Source organism: Prunus persica, chromosome G2 (genome assembly GCF_000346465.2).
Source record: "Prunus persica cultivar Lovell chromosome G2, Prunus_persica_NCBIv2, whole genome shotgun sequence".
Classification (NCBI taxonomy): Eukaryota; Viridiplantae; Streptophyta; class Magnoliopsida; order Rosales; family Rosaceae; genus Prunus; species Prunus persica.
This window is the reverse complement of record NC_034010.1, coordinates 24947334-24966560: the sequence shown is the minus strand read 5'-3', so window position 1 is coordinate 24966560 and position 19227 is coordinate 24947334. Positions and strand designations below refer to the sequence as shown.

The 19227-nt window shown below is 36.4% G+C and overlaps 3 protein-coding genes across 3 annotated transcripts; 2 read left to right on the top strand and 1 right to left on the bottom strand.

Annotated features, from left to right (window-relative positions):
• On the top strand, positions 160-3212 carry LOC18784753 (protein IN2-1 homolog B). The gene is made up of 10 exons (XM_007218669.2): positions 160-569; positions 744-815; positions 1014-1074; positions 1440-1526; positions 1905-2003; positions 2081-2183; positions 2260-2336; positions 2487-2594; positions 2739-2819; positions 2926-3212. Exons 1-10 carry the CDS (start codon positions 346-348, stop codon positions 2935-2937), a joined length of 924 nt encoding a protein of 307 aa, XP_007218731.1. The 5' UTR covers positions 160-345; the 3' UTR covers positions 2938-3212.
• LOC18787445 (CDP-diacylglycerol--glycerol-3-phosphate 3-phosphatidyltransferase 2) lies at positions 3499-6859 on the bottom strand. The gene is made up of 7 exons (XM_007218079.2): positions 5856-6859; positions 5492-5589; positions 5319-5369; positions 5078-5191; positions 4471-4527; positions 4277-4362; positions 3499-4162 (listed from the first exon to the last, which is right to left on the bottom strand). Exons 1-7 carry the CDS (start codon positions 6457-6459, stop codon positions 4042-4044), a joined length of 1131 nt encoding a protein of 376 aa, XP_007218141.1. The 5' UTR covers positions 6460-6859; the 3' UTR covers positions 3499-4041.
• On the top strand, positions 10551-18744 carry LOC18785626 (TBC1 domain family member 8B). The gene is made up of 18 exons (XM_007220844.2): positions 10551-10952; positions 11534-11603; positions 11919-12533; positions 12649-12834; positions 12948-13061; positions 13782-13840; positions 14074-14140; positions 14304-14355; positions 14447-14539; positions 14634-14717; positions 14858-15276; positions 15599-15660; positions 16039-16108; positions 16387-16467; positions 16563-16664; positions 17560-17684; positions 18106-18217; positions 18317-18744. The coding sequence occupies exons 1-18, from the start codon at positions 10897-10899 to the stop codon at positions 18428-18430; spliced, it is 2481 nt and encodes an 826-aa protein (XP_007220906.1). The 5' UTR covers positions 10551-10896; the 3' UTR covers positions 18431-18744.

Genomic DNA, 19227 nt, shown 5'->3' with positions numbered 1-19227 from the left:
AATAAAAATATAAGCGATGTAAATTACAAATGAAAAATGAAAGGAGATTCGCATGGGTTCGAACATGAGATGAGATCACTATCTGCAAGTCAAAGCCCTACACTGAGCTAGATCTCACTTCGTATAAATACAAAGCCAACAGTTAAGATACACAGGGACTGAGATGCATCTTACTAAAAATAAGGTATAAATACACAACCAGCTGAACCTTTTCTGATTGGTATCTAAGAATCCAAAGTCCAAACCACCTTCTTTTTCAGTCTTTTGTTTGTGCTTTGAAAAATTCTGTGAAATATGTCAACATAAATAAATACATAACCAGCAGCCGAACCAACCCAAACCGCAATGGCTATTTTGAACGTGAGTTTGAGAGGCACTGCTGCTTCTACTTCATCATCCTCTCTGCCCTCTTGGCCACACCTGTCAAATTCAGTCCCTTTCTCTCTCTCTAATAAACCAGTGATAGCCAAATTTCCAAACACCACCATACTATCTCCTCCTAAGCTTCGACTTCAAGCTTCTTTTGGAAAGAAAACCAGAGCTTCACTCTCTGCAACTATGGCAACTGGGTATGTTACTTGTCTCCTGTTTGGTTGCCCCGAAAATGCGAAAAATCTAAAGTTTATTCCTTTTTCCGTCTCTAAGAACCCAACCAATAACTAGAGCTGTAAAAGTGTTCATATTTTACTTCATAAATAAGCTGAGAATTTGTTTTTGTTTTTGGTTTTGTTCTTATGGGGAAGTGGGCAAGAGGTTCTGCCACCAGCTCTGACTTCTACCTCAGACCCACCTCCGCTCTTCGATGGGAAAACAAGGTTGGTATAGATTGCTGGATTTTCACTGCTTCGTTGCATTTAGTTTTTTGTTAGACTTTTGTAGTTCGCAAGTTCTTGTAATTCCAAAATTCTGTTTGTTTCAATGCCCGTTGCAACATATTTTACATTATTTGGGTTTGTAATTTTGTTAATGTCAATCTAACTATTGGGAATGTTGGGTTTGTTGTATTGTTGAAGGTTGTATATATCTTACCAATGCCCATATGCACAGCGTGCGTGGATTTCCCGGAACTGTAAGGTTGTTTCTAAAGGCACTTCACAGTCTGGTTTCACTTGATTTGGTCTCTTTTTCTCATTTTCAATGGTTGCACAAAAAATTCGGAGAAGAAAAGAACTTTGTGAATCTTCTTCCAAAAAAAAATAATTGAATAGAACTCTTTACATTAAGCCTGAGAGTGAGAGTAGACGGCTAACTGCAAGGGCTAGTATGAGGTTATGGACGACCTTTTTCTGAGGTACCAATGTTTGCTCTAGTTGTGGACGAGTCTTTATTGTTGTCTTGTTTGTGGACAAATCTTACTATGTTGGCTATGATGGTGCTTAAGCTATCCTTGTTTTCTCCACAAGATCTTCCCTTTAATCCTTGATGTTTGCTGGGAACAGGGACTGGAGGAAAATATACAATTGGTTCCTATTGATCTGCAAGACAGGCCTGCTTGGTACAAGGAGAAAGTCTACCCACCTAACAAGGTCAGCTTTTGCAATAAGATTATGTGTTATTGCTTCCTAGATTACACAAACATAAGATTTTTCCCCATGCTTTTGTTATGCAATTGAAAGCACAGTTCCTCAGCATAAAATAGAGTCATAAGAAATTGCAATGAAGGTTTTCATATCATGGAACATTTGAATAACCCCTCGCATTGGAGCTTAAGAATCCTCACTGTTTTGTTATTGAAACTTATTTGGATGTCAAAAGTAGTCAATAAATATATTTTTGGGCCATCATACTATGAGTTGCACACATTTTGTATTGAAAAAAGTACAAAGACAAAACAGAGCTAATTGCACTTGATTAACTGTTGCATTTTCTGCCCAAGGTGTGTCTGATATGAAATTTGAACATAGGTGCCGTCGCTGGAACACAATAACGAAGTCAAAGGAGAGAGTCTTGATTTGATTAGATATATTGACAGTCACTTTGAAGGGCCTTCACTGTTCCCTGATGTAAGATTTCAGGAATGCATTGTTACTACATGTTGACTTCTCTAGGCTATACAAAAGCTCATACTCTGTAAATATAGGATCCTGCAAAGAGAGAATTTGCAGAAGAGTTGCTGTCCTACACAGACTCCTTCAATAAATCTGTGTTTGCTTCATTTAAAGAGGACGGAACCAAGGCAGCTGGTGAGATGACTACTTGCTTCTTTTGATGTTAATAAAGTTGAGGAGCTAATGTAACCGTAGTCGTATGTTGAAGCAGGTGCTGCATTTGACTATATTGAAACTGCTCTTTCCAAATTTGAAGATGGACCTTTCTTTCTTGGCACTTTCAGTCTGGTAATATGGTAGCTATATCTGCTTTCTTTCAATTAGTATTTTAGTTCTCATTTTTGCTTTACCAGTCAGTTTTTCCATACTTTTTTGCTAAATTCGTTTGAAGTTTTCTCCATCATTGGAAAAGTTTTAAGTTTTGTCCTTAATTTTCAGGTGGATATAGCTTATGCTCCATTCCTTGAAAGATTTCAGCCTTTCTCACTGGAAGTGAAGAAGTATGACATCACTGCAGGCAGGCCTAAACTGGCAGCATGGTTTGAGGTACAGAATGAATTTAGTGGCTTCACATTTTGACATGCTTTTGAACTTCCTCAAGAAGCGATTCCAAGTTTTAAAACATGAATGTATGTATTGTTATATCAATTATGAACATATTACTCATGTGAATCTATATCAATTGTGTAGGAGATGAACAAAAATTTAGCTTACAAAAAAACCCGGCGTGATCCCAAAGAGCTCGTTGAAAGCTACAAGAGACGCTTTTTGGTACATTTTCTTGTTACAGCATGGGAGTCAATTCCCAAAGTTGTTGCCAATGATGAGAATTGAAGAAGATGGCTTGTGCTAATTTCTTAATTCATTGGTTTTTCAGGCACAGAAATGAAATCAGCATAACAAAGTTAGGAGTCGCTGCAATTTCAATTTCTCCAGCTTCTTCAGAGAACCAAATCATGTAATTATTGAATGGAATCTTAACTTAGCTGAACTGGTATTTTCAGCTTTTATTTTATATAAATAATTTGAACAAAACAGAACATCCTTTGAATATGGGCAGAGGACATCACATGCTACCAAGTAATCAGGGCCTTGGTTTACTTGACTTTCTGATTGTTTTACAAGAGAAATAACCTTTGCTTTGATTCTTATCAATATTTTGCACATCAATTGCTAGCAGTTTACTTCCATTTGTTTTTGCACAATATTTCTTTTGGTAAAATGTTTGGCTGAAACCAAGAAGGATGGTTCATGCTAGTTTCAGCACACTCAAGTCGAGATCTCTCAATATTTCCCAAAGCATCGTAACTCAGAAAGCCTCGAGGACAAGTTGTGGGTCAACGCATAAACGGTGCTTTTTTCCCTTTTTATAAGGGAAATATTATCAATCTTGCAATATCCTGCAAAAATCAATAAAATGCTTCTCTGCAAAGTAAATGCCATAAGCATATAAGGGGAACTCAGAAAGCTACTTTCTTTAGCCGTAGATTATTTTTGTTTACACTTTCTAGAATCAACAAACATAAGCCATCTCCAGCGCCAAACTGCAGCAGCAACTAAATTAATTAATGCCACATCCTCCAACATCATCTCGGCTTCAAAGAACCATCATCTTCCAAATCAGTGTACATATTTTTTTCAAAGAACAAAAAATTGAATAACCAAAATGTGATGTAAAGAGGAAATTTTGTTTCAACATCTCTATTATCCTGAAAAGTCAGATGAACCTGACAGCTGTGAGAATATAAAGTCGCCGAGGGGAGCAATCAAACAAAATGATACTACCCCGCCCAAAATATGAAAGTGCAATTTACTTAATACTGCAGAAACTTTAGCAATAGCGGTTATCCCCTCCATCGACTATCAGCAGGATGCTCCAATGGCTCATTACGGGGTTCATGTACAGAGCACTAACAAGTACTTCTTCGCATTTGAGATGATTGCTCAGTTGAGAAGTATGTATATCCGTAGACACAGAGCAACAGCACACACACTACTTCAGCAGTACTTTCCATATCTTGCTCATATACACAACTAAAGACCATACAGCAAGCCCTGCTGAAATATAAAGCAAAGCAACACCCGAAGCTACTAGAGCCTCTGGTCTTCCAAGACTGCAAAAGTTGGATGGTAGGTGATGGAAGCAAAGGGGTCAGAAACTACCAAATCTTTCAACTGTATTGACCTAAAGAGAAAAGATCAAAAGCCAATCAAAACAGACAATTTACCTGCTGTCTCGGGTGGCCAAGAGGACAGTTAGCGCGATCATCTGTGTGGCTGTTTTCCACTTTCCCAAGTTATTTACAGCAACAGCCTGAGAATATTCACCATTCTAATAACTACTTTGTTTATGATATGTGTTACAGCTAAAAAGCTTTTTAAGTTCTAAAATGACAAGGTGGCATGGGGAAGGAAACCAAACCTCTAAAAGCTTACTGTTCTGAGAAGCAGCCCATTCTCTAACTGCAGACATGGTTATCTAAAAATAAGATGCAAACTGATTTGTAAGACAGTACTATCAATTCAATAGAATCAATAAAACTACACAACAAGAATGATTGCACAAGTACGGGGCAAGATAGAGCAGTTGATAATTGCTTATTTGAGCAAACATGATCCTAAAACAGTAAAACTTGATCAGCAGGAACTCACAAGAACAACATGCACATTCATACACAAAAAATGGATGAAGAGATCATGACAAGATATTTGCAAACCCCAATTCAATATGCCGTCCAAATACATGATACCCTAGACCCCACATCTTTAGGAAGATACCCTCGTACTTTCTACATGCAACATCATGCATGTACAATTTCATGTTAAATACAGGCAAATGCAAATTTTCTACTAACTATGATTTCCTAGGTGCCAAAAATCCAATCAAATTCCATTTTGACAATTACTAACATACCAGTGAAATATTTTATTGGTCAGTCATCACAAGAAAAAAGGGCAAGAAACGCAAGTCCTGAATCGATGAATCAATAACTAAGGAAATAAAGAAGGTAAGTAGAATTATATAATACCTCTCTACCGATTATGGCAATTGAAGGAACAACCAGCAACCATGGAACTTGCCCAAACATAGCAACATCCAAAGGCCTGGAACACAACAAAACCAGTGTGGCTGCAACCATGAGCTGCATTCAGCAGGATGACAATCAAATTTAGAACTCTAAAACAGTTTTAAAGAATAATAATAAACAGAAACAATCTGAAATTGACAATGAACGTGTTAAATTTGAACTTGATAAGAAAGAAAAATACCTTGTCAGCTACGGGATCCAAAAAAGCACCAAAAGCAGATCCCAACCTCATCTGAAATGCAAATAAATTCTTAAGAAGTCAATAAAATTGTCCCCAATAAAACCTCAAGCATTAAAATTCCCAAAATCAATTGAAAATTGATCTCAGAGTCGAGACAGAGTAAAAAAGTTAACCTTTCGAGCAATGTACCCATCAAGCCAATCAGTAATTGCTGCAGCAATGAAAATACTTGTTGTAGCAGTTGTTCCCCACCGACTATCCACGTAGAAAGCTAGGACAATGAAGGGGGAAAAAAAAACCCACGTAAGCCAAATGAAAATGCAAGGGCATTACGCATCCAAATCAAAATCTGCAGAAACCTAGAATGCCGACAAAACCCAGATATATGAACATAACCAATTGCCAAAATATGACTGCTCCAATTTTATTGGAGCTCCGATAGGCATCAATGTAAACGAAAAACAAATAAAACCCACATGGGTAATCAAAAAATCAGCCAGATACACAATTGCCAATGAAAACAAAAGCAAATCATACTGCTAATGAGAATCGGCACAGAGGCAACGCGGCCGAGCGTTAGAATGGTGGGCAAGGTGAGCAATTTGGAGGAAGAATGCTGTTGTTGTTGTTGTTGGCGCTGTTTCAGAGGAGATAACAATTCGTCGTGGTTTTGGTACAATTGGCTCTCGTACCAATCAGTGCCTTTATTGTCCGAACCCATATCGGCCATAAGACCAGCGGCAGGGCCAGGCTCAGAGCCAGACCCAGACCCAGAAGACTCTCCTTTGTCCTCGGAGAAACCCCCACTAGAGCTGCTGCTGCTGCGAGAGGAGACGGAGAGGCATTTAAGAAATCTGGGCCCTAGGTTTTGAAGAAGAATGTGAGGAGGGTGAGGGTGGTTGGGGTGCGCTAGGGGTGCGCATGGGGTTATCCTGCACCCGTATTTATTATGTGTTTGCGTAAATGCCTGAATGGGGGTATTTAGGGCTGGAGGGGAAGAGGGAGAGGGAGTGGTGGTGGTGGAAGAGGTAGGGCGTTGTGGGGAGACCCAAACCCAATTGGAGAGCTTTTGGTGGTAGGGCTTCTTCTTGGGGTATATAGACGAGGCTGCTGTGGTCATTTTGAGCACCAGGGCTGACATGGCTGGCTCGCTTCCTACCTACACACACCTACACACAACTTCTACTACCACAAAATCTACAACGTGGGCTTTAGTGCTTTTCGTTTCAGCACGGCTCTCAGGGGAAACAGTTACAAATTCTATCTACAAACCGACTTTTGCTAAAAGCTCTTTCTTCTTTTCTTTCTTGTTTTTGCTGTGAGCTTGGTTTATAACTTTATATAGTTTAGTTAGGCCTCTCTGTTTCTGATTTCTCCCTCTGTTTCAGCAGAAGTTTTGTTCGGTCTGGTGCCAATCTTTCAATCCTTGTACTTTGTTTTCTCAGGAAAAATGAAGAAAAAGAGAACCTTTGGAATTTTCATTTTTCTCTGAGCCAAAGCAAAAAGATGTGGATGCTTTTTGTTGGGTTACTTTGACGAATAACTTGTTCACATAAAAGTCAGCATATTATAATACAATTTTCCTTGAAAATTCAAAAATAATTTCTATTATATATATCGGGCCAGGCCCATTTTGGTAATTCAGTTTGGGCTTCCAAAATGTCAAGGTTGACCCTGATCACCTTGATCTCATAATCATTATTTCAAGCCCAAGACGGGTTAGTTTTAAAAGGGTCATTTTATAACCATTTCGGTTTTTGGTTTTCGATTTTCATTTTTTATTTTTTATTTTTCAAAAGCTGAAAACTGAAAACTTGTTTGGTAACTCATTTCATCTATATATATAAAGCAAAAGGCAGAGAATGGTGAAACATTCAAAATACCAGAAAATGCCCTTGGTTAATGCAAACATTAAGAATTCAAATTATTAATTAAATGAGGATAATATGATAAATTCACACTTTTTCATATTTAAAAAAATTAAAAGAAAAAGAAAAGGCAGATAATGGATCCTATTTTTATGGAACACAACTACCCATTATCTTTTTTAATTCTAAAATAAATTTACTTATTTTTTAAAAAAAACCTCTCGCAAGCGCGGAAGCGCGTGCAGAGAGGCTAGTTTTTCATAAAGTGAGAACTGAACAAAAGTTGTTCAGTAACTGATTTCAATTTTCAATTTTATGTGAAACTTGAAAGTGGAAGTTTTTGAGGTCAAATTGTGAATTTAATATCATAAAATGTAATTGCATGCTACAAAGAGTTCATAGTATTTTTCAGTGAAATTTTTGCAAATAGGATGATTTTTTGGTGAATTTTGGAGATGGAGTTCCCGAGGCTTGGATTGGCTCCGTGGCCAAACACAAGAATTGAGCGATTGGGTTCAAATCGAGAGGTCCCAAATACCAAATTTTGATAACTGGAATGCATTCCATATGTCTTGATGTAAAATTAATGAATGAAATAGGACCGCAAAAAAAATGAAAATGAAAACTTAAAACTTAAAACACTTTCAAATTGTTTTAAAAAATAAGGGTGATTTTGAAAACTAAAAACGAAATATGTTACAAAAGATGTTTTCAGTTTTCAGTTCTCAAAAAAAGTGAAAATGAAATAGTTATCAAACAACCGCTTAGCTTTTTTGGAAAATTGTTAATTATAAATTTGAATATGGGAATATCAAAATTAGATATGGTGATATGCAATGCAAAGGTTAAAACGTGCATTGCCTTCCTTTTTTTTCTTCTTCTTGAGATGAGAGGCAAAGGACCAATATCCAAAAAGCTACTAAACAGATATATAATGTACCGAGAAGAGAAAATACATTAACAGTTTAACATTTAAAATCTCTTAAAATATGACCGTCATAATTTGAATACCCAACCAAACCTTAAGATTTTCCGACCCCCATATGCACAATGACCTCATGCCATTATATGTCCCCCAAGGCACGATGCTTACCTTAAGCCTTAAACTCAGCAGAAATGTTAGGAAAAACGCAGTTGTAACTTCAAAGGAAGAAAGACTCCTCTATCGAAAATAAAAATTAATTTTGCAAGAAGAAACCAGTGAGAGTCTTAATCAAAAGTTAATTTCGCTTGATTTGAAAGCATAATAACTTGTTTAATCGGGACTAATTTAAGCTTTATTGGAAAATAAATAAAAGTATTTTAATTATAAGACAAAAATGGTTACTTTACAGAAGAATGCTTGCAAATTACAATAAAAATACTATAGAACAAATATCTTGCTGAGTAAAAACGTTGTCTCAGTTGTTGTCTTCTGCCGACATATAAACGCTTTCGAGTTTGAGATTATTTTAAAAAAAGTTACATTTGGCATTTACGATAAAAAGGATCTTTATACAAAAAGCAAACCCCACCACCGACAGGTCACAGCAGGCAACAAGTTACAAGTCACAAATGAGTAAGAAACCAAACAGTACAAAATCAAATCAAATAATTACAGCCACCTTGCTTACCATGTGAATCGTGAGGAAAAACACTCAAATACAATCAATTACTTTGCTATATTGATATATTCGAATTAACTGCAGTTTTTTTTTTTTAATACTAATATAATCTTCTTGCCTAAATCCAAATACTTTGGTTTAAATTATTTCATCCAAATACATCCTAAAATAATTTTGTAGTAGCATGGATATCTTATATTATCAGTTTAATATAAAAATACGAAATTTATAATTATAATAATTAAATATATTTACTCATGCATCTGAAGTACTGTGTACAAATTCCTCGTTCCTTATAACTGATATATGAAGGCCTCCAAGGTGAGGAACGCATTCGTTGGCCTCCGAGGGGAGGCAAAATATTGGATGCCCAGCTAGGTGAGGCCATTCTCATTTGTCACTAATGATGATTGTGGGCCTCTCTGTTTTGTGCTCATTTCGAGCGCACCAATTGAGGATAAGTCCTTTTTATGGTAATTTGATTATTACTTTTTTCATCTGACCAAAACAAAAGGTTTATTAACATATTTAGAAATAGAAATATGCATAATGCCTTCAATTTTCATTACCCTTTACTATAGTTAGCAAACAACGTGACGGAAAAATAAGAATAAAATACATATGTAGTAATAATTATTATTTAAAATTTGTGGGTTATAGTCCTTTACTTTAATAATAAATGAAAATTACGTATATAATGCATGTTTATAACACAAATTTAACTAGGATGATATTATAAACATGATTGGTAGGGCCTTGAATTCTCACAGTCCATTCTATATATGTATAGAAATATGATCAATAATTCATTAGATTTTTGGCAAGCTGATTATTGACTTGATCTTTTTACATCTCCCACTGTAAACCAAAATTCACTAGCTAACAAAATTTTTCCCTAAAAAATTAGTAGGAGTGGGCATAGGTGGGTTGGGTCGATTTTAGTCCCACCCCATTATATAACGGTTTATAATTTTTTACACTAAAAAAGACTTGCTCAATATTTGGCCAATCCAACCCAATATAAACCTTTTGTCATCAAGTTAGACGGTTCAGTCAAGTTAACTCAAAATTAAGCTTACTTTTAAGTTTTAATTCCAATCCGTACATAGTGGTTTGTGAATTTTTAGACCCGAAACCCACTCATTTTTAATATAACTCAATCCAATCCATTATAATTAGGTTGGATATGTCAATCAGGTTGACTCGAAATTATACCCACTCATAATTAGTATAAAAAATGTTATCAAATTCGGGATTGTAGAATGACTCATAAAAGTGAGTCAGTCACAAATGATGGCTCATAGGCTTGGCCACGAGTCAACTAATTAAATGAACCAACAAGGTAATTTAACATCATCATAATTGTCTAAAAATATTTTCATTCATTAAAATTTCTGTAAATAAGTAAATTCCTTTAAACCATTTCCTATTATAACATCATACTTAATTTCTCCCAATTTTTTAAAAGAAAATTTATAACATTAGGTAAAATCCTCAATCAAATATTCCCTCTTTTAAAGAGGTTTTTTAACTATAATGATAAGGTATTGAACAAAAAAAAAACACTCACATTAGGGCAATTGTTTGATTTCTGTCATCTTATTGTTTTAATAAAAAATAATGCAGTGAGCTTGTAGTTACTGTGCATATGAGATTTTGTGTATTTTTCAATACCGCTGGTATAATTTCTGAAAAAAAAAAAAATCCTGCTTGTATAAGAATTTTTTTTTTTTAATTTTCTATTGATTAGCTTCAGCAGGAAATAAGACCCTCTCTCCCTCCCTCATCTCGAAATCCGTGTTAGAGACATGGAGCACATGTAATAATGTGACGGCAATTTCGCTCTCTTATGCATGTGCCTCTCCCTCTCTCTCTCTCTCTCTCTCTCTCTCTCTCTCTACTCACACATCACACTCTACCACTCCCTCAACAAAACCCATCTTAACTCTCCCTCCCTCCCTCCCTCAGCCACAGTCCTCTCTCTCTGACTCTCTCCCACGCACATAGTTGAAAATTCAGTTGCAGAAATTCAAGGGCGCGCCGCGGAGCACGAAGATCTTCGCCAGCGGATCGCTCCTATCTCCCCGCGCATCGAACCGGATCCAAATGAAATCCGCCACCAAAGTCTCTCTCAACCCGCTTGTCGCCTACGAGCACAAGAGGTATACGCTTCTTCCGTGCTACCCCCTCCCCCTTCCCGCCACGCGTCCCTCCTAGGTCTTCTAATTTCACCGTCTTCTTCGATCACATTGACTTCTTAAACTGAGTTAATTATGCGTCCGAGTTTAAGATCCTGACCGTAGGATGCTGCTTAGTGTGTAATCTAATTTGGTAGGATTTGTGTGTTCGTTTGCTTGTGAATGGCTTGGTTTTAGATTGCTAGTGTGAATGTGAAATGCGGTGTGGTTTACAGTAGATTGAGATTGCGATGAGGCAATGCCGAGTTCTGTGGCTAGTAGAATTCTCGAGCATGAATCAGGCGATCGCTCGAGGCCGATTTCTGGTAATCCGAGCACCGTTGTGCGCGGAATTTCATTTTTTCATGGTTTGGGTTCGGTAATCTTCGTAATTGGGCTGTTTCGATTGGCATATGATTGTGAACTGATTGTGATCTCAGTATGGAGTTGTTGTTATGTTAAGGTTAGATAGAATTACTGCTTGTCAAAGAAAATGTAACGTGTTAGGTAGATTTGTTTATCATTTATTAACAAATTGGAATGAATCGGCATTGGTGTTTGGACAGGGATGCTTATGGATTTGCTGTGAGACCTCAGCATGTACAACGATACCGAGAATATGCCACTATCTACAAGGTTTTGTTCTTCTTTTATTTTCTTCTTTCTATCTTAACGTCTTTTGTTTTGGTTACTGAGAAAAATTCATGATGATGGAAATAAAGGAAAAGAGAAACAAAAGCTATATTTTACTTTTTTTGTTCTTTTAAATTCTTAAACTCTTAAAATCCTTGGCTGGTGTTTTCACTTCTTTTTTTCTGGTCTTACAGTGAAGACTAGAGGAGTGACTCTTATTTTTCAAATTTTAATATCTACTATTTTCACGAAACAAACAGACTTGAAAGCACAGATTCCGGCCATGTTGTACTCCATGTAATTTACTTTTGTTTTCAGGAAGAAGAGGAGGAAAGATCAGAAAGGTGGAAGTCTTTCCTGGAACTACAAGCAGAGTCCGCTCAATTGCCTGCAGTTGGATTATCTAAGGAACAAGATAACAAGGCCTTGCTTTCTGAAGCCTCAGAGCATGAACCAGACTCCAATTCGGAGAAGGGTGTTGATGGTGATGATTTAAGTGACCAGAAGGCAGGTTCTGATTCTCTGACCAAAAATGATAACGAAAAGGAGGAACTGGAAGCTAAGGACACAAAAACTCATGGGATTCAAATATGGAATGAAATTAGACCATCTCTTCACGCCATTGAGACCATGATGAGTGTTCGTATAAAGAAGAAGAACAATTTGTCAAAGCATGAGCAGGACACAGGAACTGGGAAGCCGCTTACTCCTCTTGAAGAGGCTAGATCCCCAAAAGGAGCATCTGAGGAGGACTCCGAGGATGAGTTCTATGATGTGGAGAGGTCAGACCAGGATGTCCTTTCAAGTGACAGTGTGAGTGCATCTGCAACAGGTGCTGCTTCTGACACTGTCCCTTCAGAATCTTTATTTCCTTGGAAAGAAGAGTTGGAGGTTCTTGTTCGTGGGGGAGTACCAATGGCTCTCAGGGGAGAGGTGCATATTATGTTCTCAAGTTACCTCTTGTTATTTTTTGTTTTTTTTGTTTTTTGAATTCATGAATATCTTTGTTATGAGTAAACTTTATAACTGCTTTACTTCCAACTTTCAGCTCTGGCAAGCTTTTGTTGGTGTGAAGGCACGGCGTGTGGATAACTATTACAAGGATCTGCTAGCTTCAGAAACTAATGCTGGTAATAATGTGGAACTAAATAGCTTGGACTCAGACAGAAATAGCAAGTTGTCAGCAACAGATTCTGTATGTGCACCTGAAAAATGGAAAGGGCAGATTGAGAAGGTTGTTCCCACTTTATTTATAATAAAAAATTAAGTTTTCAGTCTGGCTGCTCCTTTATTTGAAAATATTAACAATCCAACTTCTTAACTTATTGGCAATGATCTGTACTGCAGGATCTACCTAGAACATTTCCAGGTCACCCTGCTCTAGATGAAGATGGTAGAAATGCTTTGAGGCGTTTGCTTACCGCATATGCGCGGCATAATCCCTCTGTTGGGTACTGTCAGGTAATTGGTTCTGGAACATGTTATGTGCTCAGGTAACTGCAACTTTTTAGAGTTGCCATTACTGTAAGTGGCTGTGAGATTTATTCATCAATATAGTAATTATTTTCATAGACATGACACTTTACCTTTTTGTGACTGTTAATACAATAATACTGACACTGTAGTGCTCATGAGTTAGATTTATTTATGATGTTGATGAATGTATCTGTGAATAACATCTGGGAAATCCCGTGTTTGTCACTGCTTATGTGTGATATTTTGAATTATTTTATTTTATTTATTTTTATAGAGTTGTATATTGCGAAGAACATCTTACGAATTAGTTCAGACCAATGCATGAAAGCATAAAGTGTTCTTTGGTCTTTATGTGAACCAAGTAGTTTTGATTAATGCATGATCTGGCAATGTAGGCCTGAAAGGCTATAGGATAGCTTGTGATCCACAGAGAATTTTAGCCAAAATTGACTTCTAAATGTTGAGATAATTAGCCACAGTAAGTGTACATCTTACAGAGGATGATTGGATAAAATTGAGATGAGCTCCGTTTGGATGACTTTTGAGAGATTGCAATGTGTCAAGTTAGCTTCTTGTGATGCTTCTCAATAAACCATTTCTAATTTTAGGTTTATTTGATTTTTGAAATTTGATCAATGATATCAATTACTATCTTTGTTTCACTTTTCCCGACTTTAATGCTTGTTGGGTTTAATCTACACGCAGGCCATGAATTTCTTTGCTGGCTTATTACTGCTTCTCATGCCCGAAGAAAATGCCTTCTGGTAAGATCTAAACTCAATTGACTGTTTATTAACTTCCAGGAAAGGATAATTCCCAGATATTGTTGCCTTTTCTTTTGTTTGGAGGCTTAGTGTGAAGAAACCAAAGAGCAGTTTGTTTTTAAAGGAACAAAAAAATTCCTGGAAATATAGAAGTTTGTGTTTGCATATAATTACATTTAAAGTGATTGCACATGTTTGGCTTTGTGTAATTACAAAACCGCTAAACCTTTCAGGGCTTTGATGGGGATTATTGATGATTATTTTGATGGCTATTACTCTGAGGAAATGATAGAATCTCAGGTAATATTTTCTGTACTTTAGTTTTCATGCATTTTTCATTTTGTGTATCTATGCTCTTTCTCCTCAAGTGAGATACATTAACAAAATTGAGGAAACCATGCTATAAATGTATAATTGCAGATGTTGGCATTTCAAAATATTCTGATGAGTTGTATTTTATCAGGTGGATCAACTTGTTTTTGAAGAGTTGGTGCATGAGAGATTTCCTAGATTGGGTTTGTATATTATTATTATACAGTATACACTTCTTTTTGTTTGATATATTTGTTGAGCAATCACTTAATGCCACCTTTAATCATGTTGCAGTCAATCATCTAGATTACCTGGGAGTGCAGGTGGCATGGGTTAGTGGACCATGGTTCCTTACCATCTTCATGAACATGCTTCCATGGGAAAGTGGTCAGGTTTTATATGTTTCTTTAGATAATAAACTAACTGTTATTTTATAGGTACTTTGTTGAAGCTTACCTATATTTTGATTTATTGACTTCAGTTCTTCGAGTCTGGGATGTGCTTCTTTTTGAAGGAAACCGCGTTATGCTATTTAGAACAGCACTTGCTTTGATGGAGTTATATGGTACTGGGTATAAAAATAGTATTTTTTTCATTTTCTAAAGAACAAAAGGCTTATAACTTGGTTACTTTAACATGATATAGTACCAAGTGGCCTGTATGTTCTCTGGTTTACGAAACTTAATTTGGCTCAGTTACTTGTAGGCCCTGCACTGGTTACTACCAAGGATGCTGGAGATGCAGTTACTCTGCTGCAATCACTGGCTGGCTCTACATTTGATAGCAGTCAACTGGTATTGACAGCTTGCATGGGTTACCAAAATGTAAATGAAACTAGATTACAAGAGTTGAGAAATAAACATCGGCCAGCTGTACTTATTGCTATCGAGGAAAGATCGAAGGGACTTCGGGCGTGGAAGGATTCTCAAGGTCTAGCATCTAAGCTGTTTAATTTCAAGCAAGATCCTAAATCAATGATAATTGAGACAAAGAAAGGAGAACGACTAGTCGATGCACAGACAAATGGTGATTTATCACGTTCAGAGTCTGGGTCCAATAATGCAGATCTTATTAGCCTGAATGGGGATGGGGAGGTAGAGTCTGTACCAGATCTTCAAGAACAGGTTGCTTATTGAACCCTCCACACCCTCATTATAGTCTTCTTTGTTTAGCATAGTGGAATTTGCATATTGATTCTACCATTTTATCAGCCCATTGATTAGACCTTTGTGTATATATATTTTTTCTTCTTTTCATCATATAATAAGCCTGTCTATGGGTTGTCACCTAATCTGCATTTAATAAATAAATAAAAAGAAACACATTCATGCACAACCTTTGTGTTACATTTGTATTTTGTTCGGGGTTATATGCAGTTGCTGGGGCTCGTTATTAAAGCATTTTCCTCACAATCAACTTTGATATTTAAATTAGTTCTACGTGCAGGTGGTATGGTTGAAGGTTGAATTATGCAAGCTGCTGGAGGAGAAAAGATCTGCTGAACTCAGGTTCTTATATTCTCTCTGGTGTTAGGTGTTTTTTGTGTTGGTTATTCAATAAATATTCATTCAACAAAGATCTATTCTTTGGATATATTGGATGCCTGTGTAACTCTTAGTGTCCTCAATACGTTGGGTATATAATTTATACTATGTATGGCATTTGTTGACTTGATTAAGTACAATTAAAATAGCTCATTTTGGTAGTTTGGGATGAAAGGTATTGATCTTTACCCTTCAAGGCCAACCAGGATTTGGGGGTGTCTTAAAACACTATAACAACCAAATATTACAGCCTTCACGTCCAACCACGAAATATTCTTGAGCCAGTTATTATTTATTCTAATGTGGCGTTGATATCATGGGTCCTTTTTTCACTTTTTTCAGAGCCGAGGAGCTGGAGACAGCATTGATGGAGATGGTCAAGCAAGATAATCGTCGGCAATTGAGTGCCAGGGTATATCCAGAAAACTTTTATATATTGCAGCTTTCTAAGTGAGAGATATGGTTATCTTGCTTGCGAGTCTGCCCCTTTTACTGTGGACCTTCATGTCGTGAAAGTGGAATTTTACTATTTAGTGTTTCATTTTTTTACTCTGGGATTGTTAATAAAGTATAATCTTCTCCACTTTTTTTATTGTGTTTATTTTTCCTTATACTTGTAAAGATACCTCACTTGACCAAAAAAAAAAAGTACTTGTAAAGATACTTCATTCTGATCTCTTATTGTGTCAGGTTGAGCAATTAGAGCAAGAGGTTGCTGAGCTTCGCCAAGCCCTTTCTGATAAGCAGGAACAGGAGAGTGTCATGCTCCAGGTATTGTTTCCTGTTCTTTTATACTTGGGATTTCTGTTCTTTTCATACTGGTTTTGGGCTTGTTATGGTAATTGCATCACTTACTATATTTACAGGTCTTAATGCGAGTAGAGCAAGAGCAGAGACTAACAGAAGATGCTCGGAGATTTTCTGAGCAAGATGCAGCAGCACAGAGATATGCTGCTCAAGTGCTTCAGGTTTCATTGATAACCATATATCTGAACGCATGTTCTGGTTATGTAATGATAAGAAATCATTATCTTAGAACCACCCTTATAAGATTAGCTTACTAAATTGCTTGCATAAAATTGTTTCTTACTCTTCAAGTTGACTTTCTCTTGTCCCTTTCCATAATATTCTTTTCCATGGAGGTTTGTCGTGAATTGCCATATATGGTATTGGCACCAAATATATATTTAATTTTTGAATGCTTTCTGTTTTATAATTGTTTACTTTGCTGCTTACTTCAGTTGCACTCTTTATTGCTCAAAACTGAATTAATTTTTTAGCTGTCTGAAGAGAAATCTGCAAATAGAGTGTGGAAAGGGAGCTTAGGTCATGTAGGAAATAAGCCCTAAACCTTAATCCCAGCTTAGGGTCAAACTCCTGCTGGCGCCCTTTTCCTGAGAGCTTCACCTTTTTGTCAACTAAATAGTATGCCTGTCATTTCTTCTCCTTTTAAAGTTTTCATCTCTGTGTGAATAGCATTGGAATTACATAAAATACCACCTGGAACCCACCTGAATTTTCCAAAAGTTGAATTTTTCTGCTTAGAATGTACGTGTGATAAGGTCTAAATTACAGATATTGTACGGCAGTTGTTATTGTTATATTTAAGCCTTTGGATTTATGTTTATTTAGGGGTGCATGGAACATGAGAAATGTGGGATGCTCACCATTTCCCTTTCCCCTATTTGATGCACCTTGTAGCCAATTCATTTCTTTCAAATTAACGCTTTACCTTATCTTGTACATTATCTGCATGAAATTGATATTTAGCGCATGTAATTCAATCAAACTATTCTGTGACTGCAGAGTGCACGGTTTTCAGGTCAAGATTATGTCTTTAATTTTATATATTAATTCTTGCAGGAGAAGTATGAAGAGGCCACAGCTGCACTTGCTGAAATGGAAAAGAGAGTTGTTATGGCAGAATCAATGTTGGAGGCTACTTTGCAATACCAATCCGGTCAACAGAAAACACAACCTTCTCCACGGTAACCTTGTGTGCATTCTTATTTTATTCATTTCCGAAAGTTAATCTGTTACCTTTCATTACCGTTGGTTTTCTTCCATGTCTACCTTAATTTAGACCTTGCCTTACTTGTGATTGAGATAATGTGATTTTTGATATTTGTTTCATTATTAATCTCTCTATTGATATTTCAAATATTCATTTTATTTGAAATGATATTCCTCTTAAAAATCGAAAATTACTTTTCAACACTTTTTCCCTGTTCAACATAGGTTAAAACACCTAGATATATATGAAATGGTGCTCATTTAAAAAGGATACACAGTTATACAATCAACAATCATATGGTAACACAAATTAAAATAAAATCAGATTTGCGTGGCTTTGTTCCTCAATAGTTGAAATTGGTATGTTTAGTTGAAAAATAAGTGGTTGTCTGGCAGATCTCTATCTTTACCTGTACAAACCAATCAAGACCAGACACAAGAGTTCCCTGCAAGAAAGATCAGTTTGCTATCTCGACCATTTGGCCTTGGCTGGCGTGATCGCAACAAGGTTACACTCTTGAACTCTAACTATTGTGTGAAAGCAACAATAGGAGAATACGATTGATAGAGCTGTTTGACTAATTTCATCACCTGTTGAATGCAACAGGGAAAACCTGCTAACAATGAGGAGCCAAATGACAGCAAGTCTATCAGTGAGGGACAGAGTCCCACCGCAGAGGTAAAAGAGACGAATGGCCTTCAAGTGGAAGATAAAGAGTAGAGCAGATCAAAGCAGAGGCTGTATTGATATATCCCTATAGATGTTTGCTGCCCCGATAGTAATACTCTCATGTGCAAAGCTTGATAGCATGCTTTCTGTGCCTGTGAGTCCAGGGAGCTATAGTTTTGTTTTCTTTCATCGTCTGTAATTTTTCGATAGAGAAACCAATTTTATCCATTCATTGTTTGATTGTTGATTAAGTAGTGGTAATAATCATGTAGTGGGGGAGGAAAAAAATGTAGAAAATATTGATGATATGGTTTACTAGGTGTATAATCTTCGTCAAATGTATTTGTATGACACTTTTCTAAGCGTACAGTATCTTTTTGTTTTAATCAGATAAACGTACAGTTTTTAGCATTCGCCTTTTAATACGAGGGTTTTTCTAATAATGGCGGTTATGTTGCTCTCCCTCTCTCTGAACAAAAAGAATGATAAAATAAAATAATAATCAAGCTCAAATGAGCCTATTGAATCTCATATTTTTTACTTTCTCCGTTTGAACCCAGACTCTTGGCCGCTTAAACTATCCGTGGGGTATATTAGAATTTTTTTTACCGAAATTATAACATCATTGAAAAAACAGTTCAATATATCTCTTCAAAATTTCCTTACATTTTTTGAGCCGGGATAAAACTCATAAAAAGTTGGTGCGGTGAACAAATTTTGTTCAATTTCTCTTCGAGAAAACTAATTTTCCCTTTTTTTTAAAGTACAAAAAACCACTAGTCTGCAAGTCAATATATTTTTCCATCTAAATAAGTTCTAAAGCAATTTTAATGTTTTTCGAATAATGC